Source organism: Apis cerana, linkage group LG7 (genome assembly GCF_029169275.1).
Source record: "Apis cerana isolate GH-2021 linkage group LG7, AcerK_1.0, whole genome shotgun sequence".
NCBI lineage: Eukaryota > Metazoa > Arthropoda > Insecta > Hymenoptera > Apidae > Apis > Apis cerana.
The window spans coordinates 2,027,166-2,045,985 of NC_083858.1; the positions used below are offsets into that span (position 1 = coordinate 2,027,166).

The 18,820-nt window shown below is 34.1% G+C and overlaps 1 protein-coding gene across 7 annotated transcripts in view; it reads right to left on the minus strand.

Moving 5' to 3' along the window:
- LOC107993655 (protein kinase C-binding protein NELL1) overlaps positions 1–18,820 on the minus strand; it is a 76,933-nt gene that overhangs the window by 23,667 nt on the left and 34,446 nt on the right. For 6 of the 7 annotated variants that reach the window (XR_009830676.1, XM_062077578.1, XM_062077582.1 and 3 more), the window contains one exon: positions 1,536–1,754. Coding sequence is in view for 6 of the 7 variants with exons in the window: in XM_062077578.1 (XP_061933562.1) it covers positions 1,536–1,754 (219 nt within the window). In the remaining variant the exon portion in view is untranslated. Of the gene's footprint in view, positions 1–1,535; positions 1,755–8,694; positions 9,195–18,820 lie in introns of those variants that run through there. The other variant, XM_062077583.1, reaches the window with a different exon arrangement.

An 18,820-nucleotide genomic window follows, 5' to 3' on the forward strand; every position in this document is an offset into this window, starting at 1 on the left:
CGTATGCATGTATCTTAAATTAAAATTGTTAATCGATATAATCGTACAATCAAGAAAATGAAAATGCCGCGAAAATACCGGGTCAATTCGCTCGAAATTCGAAAGGACAATCGATACTCGACTAGACCACGAGGGAATTCCCTCCAGAGGTTTGCCAATGGAGACAAGCCAGCTATGAAACTGACCTTTCGTAATATCGATTAATCAGTTGTTATGTAACTATCACAGTTCAACTGATCAACGCCAATTTTTTCTTTTTCGGTTGCACTGATCTACTACAAATAATTAAAACATCGTTTTCGAAAATCATTGAAGAAAAGTATATCGCGTATGAAACAATTTTTTATTAACGAATAAACACTTAAAAAGAAAGATAAAATCTATGAATTCTTATTGGATAATTTATAATTAGTATTTCTGATATAATAATTATCACGTAATCTCAAAGATGTACCATATGGTCACACCCTATATCGTTTGAAGTTATTTTATAAATCTCGTTGATTAATATATGTATAATTTGCAAAAATTCTGCATTAAAAATACCATACAATAATGTATAATAAATATCATATAATAATGTTACTAATAAAATAAGTTTTAATTTTAAAAATACAAAATACGATATACAAATTCGAATAAAATTAATTTATAATCTTAATAAGCTTAAATTTTAATAATCTCTTGGCAATAAAGGATTATTTAATTAAAAGTGGAAAGTGTTAACGATCATATATATTCCTGATTATTAGAATCATCACTTTTCCCCCCATATTCCAATTCAATCATTTTTGTCCCGTTGCAATTTCTAAATATGAATTTCTAAGTTTGAAATACGAAAATGAAAAGCGAACAAAACGAAAATTTATTTAGACATCTAATTACGAATGCAGAAAATGGAGGAAGTAACACGCAAAGAGGAATAATCGATTTTATAGCCGGCGATCCAGTCTCAAAACGCCAGAGGATGATAGCTGCCAGTTCGAAACGATCCTCTGATATGCAAACAGGAATATATTCAGGTTAAGAGAACCCCTTGCAGAAACAGGTTTCGGTTCCTACACTATTCGTGAAATTTACTGCGCCTCGTACAATCTGCACGCCATACCCCAATGTAAATAGCATGAAATGATTTACGTCTTTTTCACCCTCGTTTTGAACTATTCTTTCGAGCAATGTTGATACGAGCTGTCCAATTTTTTTCAGATTTTTAAAGATTGAGATATATAGCTTCATCTTCTTCGTTTGTGAATTATCTTGTTTGTGTGTAGTTAGATAAAATTAAGATGAATATAATTTTTAAGATTTGATATGTAAATGACGTATCTTGGGCAACGACGTGACATTAGATATATTATTTGATTTTGTAAAATTAAATATATCTATATAGATTCTAATTTTAAAAATCCGCTTGTGATATTTTATCTTTTTGTAATTCTTGCTTAGTGAAATATTTGTTAAGAAATTAATCTGAAAATTATATTTTGAGAACTTGGAGAAAAATAAAAGATAAAAAGAAAGAACATGACACTTACCCTGAAGATAATAGGCTGGTTTTAATCTAACCAGTCCTGGCACCTGTGTAACACCCAGTCGTGTTGTGTTGTGCAGCTGTAACGCTGCCAACAAATCTATACCTCCACCAGGATCGCTTCCTGTCCTGGATCTCGTGCCCAGGACACTAGTGCTCTCCTCTGTGACGCCAACAGTAGCCACCGCCGTCTCTTCCTCTTTCTTGTTTGTCGTGCCAGACACTGTAAAATCGAAACACGTTGCTCGTTAAACATTTCTCAACGCTCTGTAAAGATTAACCACAACATGAAATTGATTTACAAACCAATGCATCTATATACAGAATGTTAATATATCTTTGGAATGATTCTATATTCTAAATTCCACTTCTAGTTCCTTTCAAAATTCTTAAATTTTGAAGAGAAAAATTTTTGATCTATTATCTAAGAATTGTAGTAATTAAAAAAGAAATTCTAACTAGTGAATACGAAAATATAAGAAATCTAAAAAAAATTGAAGAGAATTAATTAAATGGAGAATCTTAGAAATTGTTACAAATCTGCTATAAAAAATAAAAGCAATCCTGACACGACCGTCATTCACCAACACCAACTCCCAAATCGATCAAACTGAAACATTTTGTACAATACCATCTGTAAACGATCTTTCATTTACCTCTACAACGAGAAAACATTCAACGGGGGAAAAAAAAAGAAAAAATAACCCATCAATCTATCTGCCAGAACTTTCAATTCCCCAAACGAACCGCTTCCCCTGCCCTCTGACGGCCATTCGTTGAAAGAAGATACTTTTATTAATACAGTGAACTATTGTCATCCATCGGGGAATAACCCGCCACCGATTGAGATAAAAGGATATTGACAGGTTTACGAAAACAAGTGAAACGAAAAAAAAAAAAAAAAATAAAAATCAAGATAGATGGAAAAACTTTTTTCCAAAAGGAATTCTGCCATCGTTACACGACATGAATTTTTCATGTAAAGTTCGAGCAAAATAGTTCACTGTTTACGAGGGGAACGGAGTTGAGGTAAAAATACGAGAAGAGGATATGACGAGTTTGGCAAGAGGGATCGAGGATAAGGTTGAAGGAAACGAGGAAAAGCATGGAAACACCGATAACGAGCGTCGACTGTGAAGAGTCGATCGATACCGGCACGCTACTTCGAGAGGGTTAGCTTGCCGCCTCTTTTTCCTATTCTTTCCTTATCTCTTGCTTCTTCCGTTCGATCGGTTCCTCTCTTCTCTTTCTCCCTCCCTCTCTCTCTCTCTCTCTCTCTCTGTTCCTGTCTCTTTACCATTCTCTCGCCTCGAGGATGAATGCTTCTCGAACGGCACTTAACATTATTCAGAGGGATAAAGAGTGGAAATACGCTATTGAACTTTATTGCTGTTCAAGTGGTGAAACCGGCTCGTTCGAGACGAAGGAGTAAGGGTAAATCGAATGTTCTATAGTTTATAATAAGTAACGGGAAATGGATCATCCAAGAGTCGTAGTTGTTGGAAATGTACGTCGTGTTCTGATTTTGACGAGAATTTTTTCGAAAAAAGGTATTTTAGCTTTAATATGGAAAAAAAGATGATCGTATGAGTTATTATAATAATATGAGAATAATAGAAAAGAAGTAAAATAGAAATAGGAAAATAATAATTTATTCTATGAAAGAGTACGTAGGATAAAAATAATATCGTGAAATTTTTCACATGGAAAAATGTTTCTCATTGAAAATGAAATATAATTGAAGTATATTATAGATATTAAATGTGCGACTAGAAGGTCGACAATTGGCGCCACATAGGTTATAGCTAATAGCTTGCGAACCTTACAGTGGTAATATAACTAACTTAATGCAATTAAGAATGAAATCATTTTAAACTATTGTAAGTACTGATTCTATATATTGAATTTCTTGAAAGATTTTGTAAAGGTAAGGTTTGAAGAGTTCTTTTAATCCAATTTGATTCTAAGTGATTCATAAGGATCTAGGTTAGGTTATTTAATTTTAGAGTACTTAAAGTTCTATAAAACTTAATATCATTCCATGCGTGTAATTATAGAAAGGTTCACTTTCGATGTAGCTTAAAAATTAATAATCGTAGAGAGAAAAATTTATAAATATATCACTCGTCAAAAATTTTCATAATTATAATTTTATTTTTATCGTTTGATAAATGATAAGATAAGAAACGAAGGGATAAATCGTAAATTAATTCTATCTCCTTCTCCACATTCCAATTTCAAAAAGAAGAGCTTTTTCGACCAAACTTCTTCAGCAACTTCGTATACAACGAATTCAAGAAAGAGAAGAAAAAGGAAAAAGAAAAGGAACGAAAAGGAAGGGCAAAAATACAAAGAGGCGAAGAAACGAGCTACTTAAAAATTCCAATTCGAATTCTAAAGGCTCGTTCGCTAATTGACTCGGGGAGAGGGAAGGGATTCAGTGACGAATCAACGGGGCCATTGAGGAGCCGCGTTGAGGAACGGGACCAACAAAACGTAAACAACACCGCGAACGCTTCTAAAACGGTCCGTGAATCGGTTTGCTCAGCGGAGAAACTTTTTTTTAATTGCGTAACGAGACGTCGAAAAGAGACGACGCGGAAAGTACCGTTTTCCCTCCGCACCAGTTGTGGAACAATCGGAGGATTTTGCGCGCGGAACACTCCCGTGGACATTAATCGGGGCAAATCGTCTGGTAAATTAATAGCGCTGCTGGTACAGCCATATTCTCGGCTAAAAGCGGCCCGTTCCGCCAAACGCATGCCTGCTGCATCTTTGATCCATTGGCGTAATCCTTTTGTTGGACGAAAAGATCCCTCTTTGACCTCCGATTCCCCGATCAATTCCACTAAAATCCTCTCAATGAAAATTGAACCTCTCTTTCTAATTGCTTTTCCGAGGTGATAATTTGAGAACAGATTAAATTGAGATTGGAACGACCCATTCTTCTATTTTATAGATAGGAGCTGCTTTGTTGAAAGAAATTTAATATTGGAAAATAGAAGAATAATGATAATTTAGCAAAACGTGTTTAATGTGTTTAAAAAAAAATAACAGAAAAATATTCAACTTGTTCAAAATATAGAACATAATTTATTAATAAATAACAATCATTCAAAAATTCGCCCTCTTCGCTAGACTCCCCTCGTACATATAATTTTTTCAATTTTATTTTCGAATCAAACCGTTTGAAACTTATTTCATTATCGAAAACCAATCACTGCTTGACAATCCAATCCCGACGATAAATAAAAAAAGCCAAGATTCCAATCAATCCTAAGATGCATCTCGCATAAAAATCCCGACACATGCATAAATTCCTTCCCATTTCCCTCCCTTTAACCGAGAACAGAGCGCATAAAGTCGTCGCAAACAGTGCGGAAAGAACGGAAAAGTGGCGCAAGCCCCCATCGATTTGTCATTCTCGTCGCAAAGGGTTAACGAACCGGGCGAATTTCTGCAAGGCGGCGCCTATGCCCATCTAAGAGCGACCATGCTTTCTTGCGACCGAAAACATGCGCCACCGTGTGTGCGTATACGTGTACTCGCTTGGGATGCACGTGGATGTGCGCTTATACCTTGCGTATATGTATACGCGCGCGTGTGTGTAGTCGCCCGACGCCGAACGAAACGAAGGATGGAATGGAACGACGGTGGCAGACTGCCGGGCGTCGCGACGCCCGCTATCGAACCGTACGCGGCATTATCGTCCGCCTTGAGCGACAGAGACGGGACGAGAGAGCAGGGTGGAGCACGAGGATGTGCATAACTCGTAAAACGACACCCACACGCGGACACACGTGCACACACCAGTGCGAATATCTCGATGCTGGTGATGATGATTAACGAGCCTGACCACAACGGATTCCTTCGATATTTACGACTGCACCTTACCCGAGATGCCTCGACTTCCGTGTGAAGATGGGTTTCGAGTATGATTGGTGGTGGTGATGTCAAGTTCAGTGTGAGCGCTGATGAGCCTCAATGGGTCTTGTATCGTTTCGTTTGGCTATTATCCTCAGTATCTCTCTCTCTCTCTCTCTCTCACTTTTCCCGTTTTTCGTTCTTTTTCGGATAATATGTTTCTTTTAGAAATGATCGTGGAGAGAACGTTTAACGGTACGTGTCCTTGCGTCGTTTGTATATTGAATAGATGTCGCTGCTGATGTTAACGGCCGTGTCAATATCGGGAGTTTTTGTAGATGTCAGGAGCGAGAGGATCGTTGGACGGTTTTAAAGATTAGAATTTTCTTTTTTTATGAATGTTGATGGAACGACGAGTAGAATTTAAAATTGGATAGATGATGATGAAGTGGCATGAAAGTCGTATATTATTTTGGCAAAGTGCTTCCTATGCGCGTGATAGTCGATTGCAATTTTATTTCGTGGAACGTGCTTGAATAATTTTTTGGTTTGGATTGGATATAAATGAATATTTCTTTCAATTATATTTACAAATGATATTTAGAAATGGATAATTAATTTGATACATTTAAGATACATTGAACGATGAATCGTTTCATCCAATGATTTAAATTAATATCGTATTTGAGGTTAGTTTGGATCGCGTCACGTACGATTCATTTAATGCACGATGAAACAATATTAAAGTCACGTATCACGATTTATGAAATTCGTAAATATTTGGTAATATCTTAAATCATTAATGCTATTATTTCGATTATTAAGCGAATTCAAAGATTGTGACAATATATCGCAACACGTGAACCGAATGAATCGCGCGAATGCCTTTTAATGAAAACGTTCCGCACGCGAGGATAATGACCTTTTCACGTTCTCTCGCGCAAACACCCACATTTATCATTCATAACGCTCCCTTTACAATACAATTCACGTTCCTAATATAACCTTTATTAACGTTATCGAATTTCCCAACCGGTACACTCTGCGGATTAGTTGGTTTCGTCATAATCACACCGCAACAACATTACGACAATTATTGCATAAAACGGGATTTTACTGCGACATTAAAGTCCCGTTTTCAATATCGTGATTACTTGATAAATTTGAACATTGATTATTGGTTATTGATACTCAAGGCTGTCCACTCGAAATTGAATTATTTCCAAGATGAATAATTTCTTGGAATATTGAAACATCTTCAATAAATTACCAAATTATTAATAAAAGTAGATTATTCGACTCTAAATCTTCAATATTGACGACTTTCTTTCCAAAATTTTTTACTGAATAGAAACAATCCATATTAATCAACCCGAAAAATATAATGAAAGTTAAAAAAAGTGTATCTTCTAATAATCGATTAAATAATTAAAATTTAAAATAAAATTACTTTAAGTAACGAATTTATTTAAAATGCTCGAATAATATTTACTTTATAACCTCATTTCGATGTCTTATTTGCGATTATTCGATGCTTCGAATAATAAACTATCGAAGTACTTTATCGTAGTAACTTTAATTATTTAAATATACAAGATCCTCCTATTTCAATTCACCTTCAAAACTCGATAAATCGTCTTCCATCCCGATTTGAACTCACGCAATTCCCATATTATCGACATCGTTGGAAAAAAGGTTGATCCGCATGGAGGCTAATCGCGAGTCCGAGACATCCATCTCTTAGGGTGAAATTCTATTTTAAGCACGATGCGTGCAACGCGCGCCGCATTTTTCATTCACATAACGTAGTAAAGAAACGAAACGCTTCCGACGAATGCCAGGGACTGGCATCGTCGAATCGATATCGCGCGACGGTCAGCGTCGTGTACACTGACGATAGTGTTCCACGACCTGTGTTCCATCGATCGATCAGCTACGGTCGAAAACGGCTATGGGGGTCGCAGCCCCCGGAAACGCCGATGAATTTTGCCAGATACGCGCGTCACACGGATTGGACGCGTTGTTGGAAAGCTCGCGGCTTCCTAGAATCTCGAGGCCGCGCACCCTCGATCACGCGACCGACAGACGTCGGTGATTATCGTCATTAGTCGAAGGGTAATTTTGGATCATCGAAGAATCTAGAATTTTAGTGAAATTAGGATTGGACGTTAATGGACGGTTTCTAAGATACTTTTAAGACTTGAAGAATGAAAAAGGTTGATTGAAAGAGGTTGGAGTTGATGATATATCACAAATGAGGATTGAAACTTTTGAAAACTTTTGAATACGTTGTAATGGTGGGTAAAGATTAGTGAATAATTAGTTTTAGAAGTATAAGTATAACAAGTAAATTATCGAAATATTTTTTTCTTGGACAAAACATCCATATATTTTTCAATATTTCAAAAGATGCTTCTTGGATAATAAAAAAAATAGTCGATAATAATAATTTATTTACAAATTAGAATATTGCAATAATTTTACCATTAGAATAAAATGTTAATTTAATTTATTAATATTATTTTGTAATATATAATACATTAACTGAATTATAGTCAAATTAAATTATTAGCTAACTTCATTTTGGCTAATTATTTTTGAAAAGTTGAGTAATACTAAATTAAAAATGATTTTTAAGAAATTGAAATTGAATATTGTGTATTTTAAGTTTTCAATATATAAGATTTTAATAATCTTTGAATAAAGAATAAATTTTTTTAAGTGATTTTAATATTTTAAAAGATAATAAAAAAAATTGTAAGTTTGATGATATGCAAATTTAATGAAAAATCCCAGAATCTCAAATGTGAATTGAATTCACATGTATGAATCATCATTTATATGAAATTAAAATTTGAATTTTTCAAAACTTTCGAGATCTTAGATTTCTAATAATTTATTACATAGTTTAATATACTAGTTTTTTTTTTAGTTTTACGAATCGATATATAAAGTCTATTCGACTCGTCTATTATTGTTTCATGCAATCGATAATAATAATTGAATGCACGAACGTGAAATTTCTTCAAAGAATCTATTAAAGATAATTGGATCAATTTATTCGACACGCAAATTTGAAGAAGTCAATTATGATTTTGACAATTGCATGAAAATCGATAAAAAAAAATAGAAGTTTATTTAGTAACTAAATAATGAAAAACCATTTGATAATTTAACACGACGAATAGTTAAATGTTTCAAATAGTAAGAAAATTTATTCGATTCAAGTTTACTATTCACGATAGAAATTCATTCAATACTTTTCAATTATTCACAACCGCATATACAGTAGTACTTACTTGGTTATGATGACAAGCTATTCAAAATATTTCAAGAACGTATAGTATTAAGTCTTCTATTTAATTATTTTTCAAGATTATATTATTTCCACTTATAACAATTTTTTAATGCACTTATTCATTTGAATTCACGATTACACGTATAGATAATATACTTATAATACAAAAGTTTCCTCAATTATTAAAAATATTTCATAACAATTAGAAAAAGATCGAATATTAGAATATTTGAATTGAATTGGAAATAGAAATTTTTATATTATAAATACATTAGATTGAAAAATCTTGAACAAATTAATAAATATCGTATCACTTTTTGGAGCCTTCGATTAATTAAGCCAACTTTCTTCGTTTCTATTTATAATTTAAAATTATTACTATGTTTCAAACCGATAAAATATACACATTAATAATCTACAATTAACTAACAACATTTAACTAATAATTTTTAATCTCGTAAATATATATTCGTACAAAAGAAAGTATTCTTTCTTCTAAATCCAATCACTTTATTATTCAAAACCATAAGTAATTTGTCAAGCAAGTATTACTCACTTCTAATCGTTCTATGTCTCGTCTGCGCGCCCCCAAGCGTCAAACCGATTAGTATGAAAAGTAACCAACACGAGACGGCGCTGATCATCAATACAAATAAAATCGACATAACCAACAGACATAATCTTTTCCGTGGCAAATGCGACATTGATCAACCGGAATCGAGACGCGAAACATCATCGGTTACAGTGGCACGCGCCTCCTTTTCATTCCACGTGGCGACACGATCGAATGATTGAATTTCAAGACGACCATTTCGTTATGGCGTGATTTCACGCGCTGAATTTCGCGCGATCATTGAAAATTTCTCGTAACTGAACACGTGAGAGACGGTATACATCGGATTTCCGTCAACGGCAATGGAATTTCCCCCGTAGAATTGCTATCATACCGATAAAAAAAAAATCAGCCTCCTCTTGTGAGAACATACGAGGTTCGATCATTGACGACCAGGGTCAAGGTCGTTGTGGTTAACTACTCGTGGTCGATAACTTGGAATATTACTTCTGCCGCGACCTCTCGTGACTTTCGTATCCCCCTTATGGTTTTCCCTATGAGTTTCAACCCTTTTGCAATATATGTATAGTAATAAATACGTGTTTATTAATTCTAGGAATATTAATTTTAAATTTTTTGAATACACAACTTGAAAGTAATTAAGTGAGAGAAAAATGCTATTTATTCTAGATAAAAAATTTCCAGAAAATTATATGTTTTTTATCTTTTATATCTTAAAGTTTATAATGTTTCTATATAAGAAAAAGAATGCGAATTATGATATCGATGATTATACGAACGCTTTTTTTTTCGGAAGATAAAAAAAGATTAAAAATATGAAATGTAATATTTTATAATGATGTATTAAACAAATATAAATATTTATATTTGTTATCAGTTCGTGATTATTATCTATAATAATTTCTATAAAAATTTGATAGTTTGCAAAATTATCATGAAAGAAATGGTGTTTTCGCGATGAAGACGATCGATGACAATGCACTGCATAAAAGCAGAGTGATTGAGGAAAAGTATCAGTGTTAAGGCGGTCTTCCTCGCGCAAAGGCGATTAGACAGGGTTGTTCCAGTTGGTTGCGGCCTTGTAGGTACTATTTTAAATTGTCGAACACTTCGGGCATGGAAACATTTAAATGAGATATATTGCTATGTAATCGAAAATCAAAGACTAAACTTTCTAATATATTCGATTTCTATGTTTTATATAATAATTTATTTTAAAGTATTGTATACTCGTATTATCAAAGAATTTCACATAACCTAATCTTTCAAAGATTAATTGATAATATTAATAAATTAAGATTAAACAAAAGGAAATATTTTTAATGAAAAATTTTATACTGAGAAACTTTAGAATTAGTATCAAGAATTATTTACCAGTGACAATGAAAAGTCTCCAAAATGAAAAGTTAAGCAATTAAATAAAATGAAATCTTTACCTTTCTTTAAGAAATGTTATCAGCGTTCGAAAAATATTATTTGACAAAAATCTACCAGCGATAAAGATCTGGATCCAAGATCTTTAAGATTTCAGAGATTGGAGTGAAAGATAAGGGAGAGCAGGAAGAGATATATAAATGTTTCCCGTGGAAACTCTGTTCCAACGTTTATACGACAAGTATTAACGTGACGTGTCAATATTTGGCGATAGTCGCCTGTGCCTGTGCACACGTTTGCCTAAAGAGATTAGGCTATTTTCCCCCGTGGTCGAGTGTTCACTCGCGAGTTACAGTCAGGTGCTGCGCCTCGACGAAAGCCCCACGTATATTTAAATCCATCCTGTGCTATTCTTAATGGAGGTGTTGCTCGATCGACCAGTCGCAAGAGAATTCAGCCTTTGTCGTTCCTTTGGTGTTGAGCTCCATGGCATTTCGAGCCATTGCTCGACCTAACCTCACATTTTCTATGGTTGCATTGAATCGAATCGTAATTTTACGTAAACAATCCGATAAATTTTGTGTACAAATGATGTGCAAGTAGACAGTGAAAAATTATTGACTATCGAAACTAAAGTTAAATTATAAATATTTTTGGAATATAAAATAAAAATCAAAATAACATATATGTACATCGTATGTAAATATCGTATCGTAAACATTGTTCGGAAAAATGTTCAGAATGAATTGGTTCACGACAAGGTTGCTCGTTGTCAAGCAACATTGTATGTCAGAGTCAAATTTTTATCGTGCAATCCACTCTGCGGTCGCGTGCCGCATTTACGTTACAAAGTAACATGAAAACTTTCTGTGTGAAAAATTTATGGTACGTCGTTACGTAAATCAGCGGTGTATTTTTGTCTGTACGATCGATAGAATACCCATACACGAGAACTTCTCTTTCAAGAATTGTTTCGAAACCGTCATTAACCTTTATTGCGCCCACAAAACACTATATTTCCTCCAAGAATGAAACCTATCCTTATTTCCCTATATCTATTTTTATCGTTCCGCCATTATCGAGATTAACACGTTCACATTAGTATTCAATAGATTAAATCCGTTTCATAATTAATGAAACTCTCTTATAAAATATCCCTTAATTTCTATGTTCCAAATCTGATCACACATCACACAAATATATGTCAATTCATAATTCGTAAACACCTTATAAATCTCTTCTCTCTTTACAATTAACCGTGTTAATTTATAAATTCGCGTCATATTAACTTTAAGAATCTAGTTAATATTCCCATAAAACGATAGAATTTCGTAATTATGAGGATAATGATAAAGTCACGTTAAAATCATAATGACAAGTAAAATACCTGCGATATAGGGGTTACAACTGTGAGTTCCTCGATGGGGTTGAAAGGTCAAAGTCACCGTGGCGCCAATGGCAGAGACTCTGGCCGTCAGACAGAAAAGAAAGGCGACGAGACGCGGCAGAGACGACAGTGAGAATGCATGTTTCACAGTCGCAACAAAAGACTTTACGAGCTGACTACTATTTTCGAGGAGCGCGCGCGCGCGCGCAAGAGTGAACGGCGTCGTTTTACGAGAGGACCAGTCATATCGCGATTCTTTCCTATTCTCCAAAACGAAATCGAGAAAATCCCGCCTCTTTTCCATTTCCGTACCGTTCACGACCGTTTCGTACCGTTTCGAACCGTTTCGTACTGTTGTGCACAATGTTGCACCAATGCAACTCCTTTGATCTATCGTATCTCTTTCAAATTTGGTATATTCCTTTGACATTTGGTTCCATCAATTTGGATTATTTCTAACAGTACGAATGGAATAATATATTTCTCCTTTTCATAAATGTTTCTAACTGTCTGAATAGATTAGATTGCGGAGCAATTTGTACTTCCAATGGATATTGATGGAGTTTGTATTGGAATTAATAAGGTATTGATATGGTCTGACGGGATTCGATGATTGGACGTTGAATTTCTTCAAAAGAAAAAAAGAATCGGAAAACTTAAATAAAATCTTCATCTTGAATAAACAACAATTAAATCGACACGTATCTCGTTGTTACATATACATCTAACGAAACGATAATAAAATTTGAAACTTTCGGAAAAATAAATTAAACACAAAATATCAAATGCTATGTTTTACTATCAATATGTGTAACATTGAAATATCGTCTTGTAATTGATCAAGATATATCGATATATCATGAGATATCATTCGCTTCAAGTTTATAAAAATAGAACTTACTGTATTACCATTTAACTTTAAGGTTAGGTTCATTAGATCATTGTCAATCCACGTTTCAATTGTCCAGAATTATCAGAAACTATAATTATCTATCCTTGATTAATTTTACAAGTTTTACAACTCTCGTTCAGACTTCTAGAGAAGATATCAAAAGCATTATTAAACGAATAAAATTCTATTGGCATTCGTGTTCCGTCATAATCAGAGACGAATCCATGTATACCAGTTATCCATTATTCGCGTCAGGTGCACGTGTTGTTGCAATTGGCTGACCTGTGTTACGCTCAGAATCTCAACTCTGTAACAGCAACGAGTTATCGTAAATTCGTGCTTGTCACTGGCAACGACCAAACCATCTCTGTATTCGCAATTTCTTCCTTATTCCCTCATTTCACATTTCCACTATGTGTATTTATTTGTTCCTGTCTCTACGTTACTGTTGATATTTCTTTTGCTGTGTTGTTATTAATGTTTCAGTTAATACAGAGTGTATGTAAGAATAGAAACGTAACAGAAATGTTTACCTAATCTGAAATTACATCGAAAGTGGAAAATATCCTCGTTGGAAATTTATAAAATTGAATTTAGAAGTTTTATCAAATCTTTTTATAGGAAATATAATTATTGGCTGATGATAAGTGATAATTTATGATTCCCCTTATGAAAACACACACGTAGATCGTTCACATCTAAATGTTCGATACCACGAAAATATTTTATAGGGATACGTAACGAAGAGTCATAACAAGATATTGACTTATAATAAAATCAGTCGATAAAATTCACATGATTTGTACGTCTTTCGGGAATAATATTAATAATACCAATAATAATTTATTTCATAATAAAAATTCGTGAAAAATATTAAGAAAAAACGACAATTTATTAAAAAATTTATGACTAAAATACTTTTCAGATGGAAATATTTTTTTTTATTCGTCAATTTCACTTTATTTTCGATCATTCGAACGATGAATCACACAGGCGACGAAAGGAATGTAATATTGGCGTCGATTTTAAAAAGGGTGGCTAACGACTGAAATTTTTTATGAAAATAAAAATACAGAAAAATCTTTTAATGAGGATTCATTGCATTCAAAGTGACGAAGGTTATCGTGTTTTATTGTGATAAGAGCCTATAGAGATTAAGCAAAGCTTGGAACATGTTGGAATAAAAATAATGAGCATCCTTTTTGCAAAGGTTTGAATATAAACTTTTTTTTTTATTCTTATAATGAATGGATATTAAGTATTATAAATTGCATTATCTTATTTTTTTTCTTTAAAGGCAGAAATATTTTAACACTCCAATATTTTTGAGATTAGAAAGTGACTTCATTTAGATAAAAGTACTTAATGATTTTCAACTAGACCAAACTATTTTCGATGGAGTACCGATGTTCCATTAGAAAAGTGAACAACTGTTCCATGATTATGAAAACTCTTAATTGGTTTAATTAGTGACTCTGAAAACGAAAACAAGGAACAACTATTAAATAGTTTTAATCAATTTAAGAGTATTTCAATTGTTTTACTTTTCTTACATACTTTTATGGACAGAATTTTCGTGTTATGCTGCAACCAAATCAAAATTGTGTTTTATTTTAAGTAATTAACACTCGAGAATAAATATTTAATATTACTTACACTTATTCATCCTACAAAATAATTAAGACGACCTATTGATTTCCAAAATTTGTTGTAAAAATGTTGGGGAAAAAGTTTGGGAAACTGTGGAGATTAATGATTAATGAAATTCGATATTTCAACCTTGATGTTCTAAAATTTTTTGATCGATGCCCGATCGAATTTATGAATTCAAAAGTGAATTTAAATAATTCTCCAACTACAGGATCAAAGTGTTCACATCGATCGATCTTTATCGGTCAATTTTTAAACGTGTCTTGAATATTTAATCGTGCAGCATACGTAATGCATATTGACAACCACGATGGAAGTCCGACAGTTGCGCTGATTTTATCCACGGCCTTGCACGAAACACGAGAGCCATTCTCGTTGTAGTTTGTAACTAAAATACCCCCATTAATCCCGAAATGTAAATATATTCAAGATGAAAAAGAATATTTTTATTGAAATCGAATAATCGATTTGTCTTCCTCTTCTCACCGAGCTACTTTCAGTCACTAAATTAATCAATTCCGCTTTCTAGAGACTTATTTTATTATTAAAATTACAAGATTTTTATCTAATTATAGGGGAATAAATTTTTCAGAGAGAGAAAAAAAATTACCTTCCGAAATCGAAGTTGATTTCGTGCCACTCATTTCTCACGAGCTAAGAAGAAATTATAGATTATATATATATCATGCATCACTGTAACACACGATCTATATATTTCATATCAAATCTGATTTCCCTGCAAACATATAAAAATATTAAAGATTGCGCTATCAAAGATACAAATGTGATAAATATGTTTTTCACATTGGCAAAATTAACTAGACAATGACAAATTACTTTCTTCCTCTTGGAGTACACTGAACCGCGAATACATTATCGCGATAGTAACACCGGTGGAAGTGGAGTAGTGTACATGAAAAGATACGCGTGTTCAGAAAGCAGTTCGCTGAAGTACGGCCATTTGGAACTCGTCCGTGGCGTAAAAGGAAAGAACTTCCGGGGAAGGAGTCAATCCGGAAGCTTGCTAAAAGCCTGCTTGGAAATTGAAGCACGGTATTCCTTTAAAATCTCTCTGCGATTACGCTATTCCGCCGTTCCTGATGCTGCCGCTCGTCCAATAAATTAAAAGAAATTATTGTTTTCCATTATGTAATCAATTAATAATTCCGCTACAAATATCCAGCACCGATCAATAAAATTATATCACATTATTGTTTACAAATTCCTCTATCGACACCCAGAATAAGCAAAAGAAAAGAAACGCGTGAGGTAAGTTTAATTGTTGCAATTTTTCTTTCGAAAATTCGTTAAAAAGAAGAGAAAGAGCGAAAGTGGAAGATAGAAGAGAAGAGTGCTCGATTGATCCCACAGGATGAAACAGAGTGGAAGCTTGAAGCTTTTCCCTTAAAGAAAATTCCCCACGCGACTGGGGTGGGCAATTTTCACGCGATTCATTCCCTCCGCCGACGGATCCAAGTCTCCTCGAGCCCCCCTTTCTTTATCCTTCCAGGAGGAACCTAGATGAAATCCCCTCGACGCATCCTGACCACTCGATAATGAGCAATTCGCTCTCCATTTCCCAGCCTTTTGTGCCACCCTTCGTTGACGCGTGCCGCATCTCCACACCCCTCCTGCGACGCTTCTCCCGGGGCACGCCGTATGTTCGTTAGCCTGCTTCGTCTCGTTTTGGGGTGGCGCTCACTGAATTTCGGTGGATCAGCGGGAATCCTGTTGGATGGTCATTGCCAGAGGTTATTTTCTCCACGAATTTTTGGTAGATGGAAATTCCTGGAAATTAGGATTTTTCTTCTTCTTCTTCTTCTTCTTCTTCTTGTTTTTTGGGGAGTAGAAATGATAATGTTTCTCTCAAGATTGGGAGCGAATCTGAATTTTTAATAATGGTGTTGATTTGAGTTAGCCTAATCAACGAATAATAGGGAATGATTATTAGACGTAAAAGGATGGAATTTTGTAAACGAGTTTCTGGGAATTTTTGTAATATTATTTTATTCATTTTTAAACGAATGAATTAATAAGAATCTTACTTGAATATTCCGTGACGTATTCCATTCTTCTTTGATATTCTTTTCATAAAAATTGCATAAATATTGAAGTATTCCAAGAACGTATTATATTTATATTCCAAGTAAATAATAATCAATAGAAAACTCGTCATGACACATTTAACAAGTTTATTATTTATAAAATTAGAGGGAAAAAATATATGTAATCGTTTAAATCAATCGAATATAAATCTAGAGAATATAGTCTTCGAAATCTTTTTTCAATTCGCGATTCGTTATATGAATTTTACATTGAAGTAACTGAATAGTTGTCATTTATTTGGTCCACCCTTTTCCATTAACTGTCAATCATCGTCCATGTTGCACACTCCAGACTCGATTGAGGACGATTGACGAGGCACTCGAGGACGCTACCGCGACTCGCCCTTTAAATAATCGACAAACTTCAAATAATCGATGCCGTCCCCGCATTCTGCATGTTCATGAAAGATGTTTATCGAGATCAAATTAGATTTAATGTGCCAAAAATACCCGCGTGAAATCGTAATGGCCCATTTCGATTGTTGAACTTGAATCGAGAATACTCGCGTCGTGTCACGAATTTTTACGGATAATGGACACGGATAAGATAATTTAAAAATTATTGTCGAAGAAGAAAAGAAATTTTTTATTCGTCAATATTCATTTTTCTTTGAGAAGAATCGTCTTCGAATAATAATTCGCGTATTTCAAATCGAGGCAAAATGTTTCTCTGATTAAAATTAAATAAATTTTAAAATAAATTTTAAAGAGAAAACGAGGACTTATATACATATCTACATAATAAAATCTGAGGCCATTTCCTCGGTTTAAGTGCAAAACGAATTTGAGGTTAAGCAGCGAACGAAATTCGCGAGGAGTAGCGTGGAAAATTGAAGAACGCCACTCCGTGTCGAAGAATTCGAGTGCCGCTAAACCTAAACCTGGGTCAAGGTCGAAATAATTGGTTAAAACAGGTGTTCGTGATGAAAAGGATTCGAACTGCTCTCGATAATTGCGCGCACAGGCCTTTTCAGCCTCGCAGCCAGCAAATTTTCTCGTTAAAAAATCTCGCCAATACGAGTATATGCAAATAAAAGAAGGAGAAATTCGATTTAATCGATATTTTCATTAAAATATCCTTCTTGTCCTATCCAATCCTTCGTTCACGATAACAGTGCGTTAATGTTAATTTTAATTTGGCAAAAATTTTAATTTCACGTTGATTAGAAGAAATTAATTACTGAATTAATAGTACCAACGCTTCGAAAGAAAAAGCCTAATTGATATACGCGTGAATAACCCGTTTTAGTTAACACCTGTTCCGAATTACTGTAGTGGCGCGTAAGAAAAATGATTCGTGACAGGAAGGGAACAGAAGGTCCCATCAGGCACGTGCCAAGGAGAGAGAAAAAAGAAAGTGCTCGAAAGGTAACGATGCGTGAAGCTGGGTTCCTTTGTATCCGTGGTCAAGGACCATATTAATTCATCGATCATGAAAATGCTTCCTTTTCGAAAATCCTTTCTTTTAAAACATTTATTTCATTCCTCATCTTTCGACACTCGTAATCATCTAATCGGATAACAATTTTCTAAAAAAATATCCCAAATTTTTAATACCTGTACGAAATCGATTTAAAGAAGAAATGACGCAGCAATCGATAATCTAGAAAATTAATTAATCCATGGAGCGGATTAGCGTGCATCAAAATATAATTTAGATTAACAAATCCGAATGGAGGCCAAATTAGAAAATTAGAATTCAAAGTTCGCACAATGGAATGCATAATAATTTAATTTATCGATTTATCAGATTTGATAAATTTGTCATCGTTACTCGAACGGATCAGCAGCTAATCGATTTTGCACGACGATCAATGGAACGATGAAACAAATAACGTGATGCATCTTTATACACGTGTTTGTTTGCGATTGAATGCGTGTAATTTGAACGCGTCAGAAAAGGATGCGCCATGTTGTCTGGCCGCCCCGCATTGCGCCAGTGAACTCGGCAAAATCCGGACACAACGGCCGCCCATATCTTTCGCTTAATAGTTTTTGAACCCTCCACGAATCTATCTTTTCTATTTACGATATACATATCTGAATATATAATATAAGAAGACAGGTTTAAACCACAGGCAACCGATAATCAACACTTGTCAATATTGTTATATTGTTATATCTTAATATGTAATAAATGTCGTA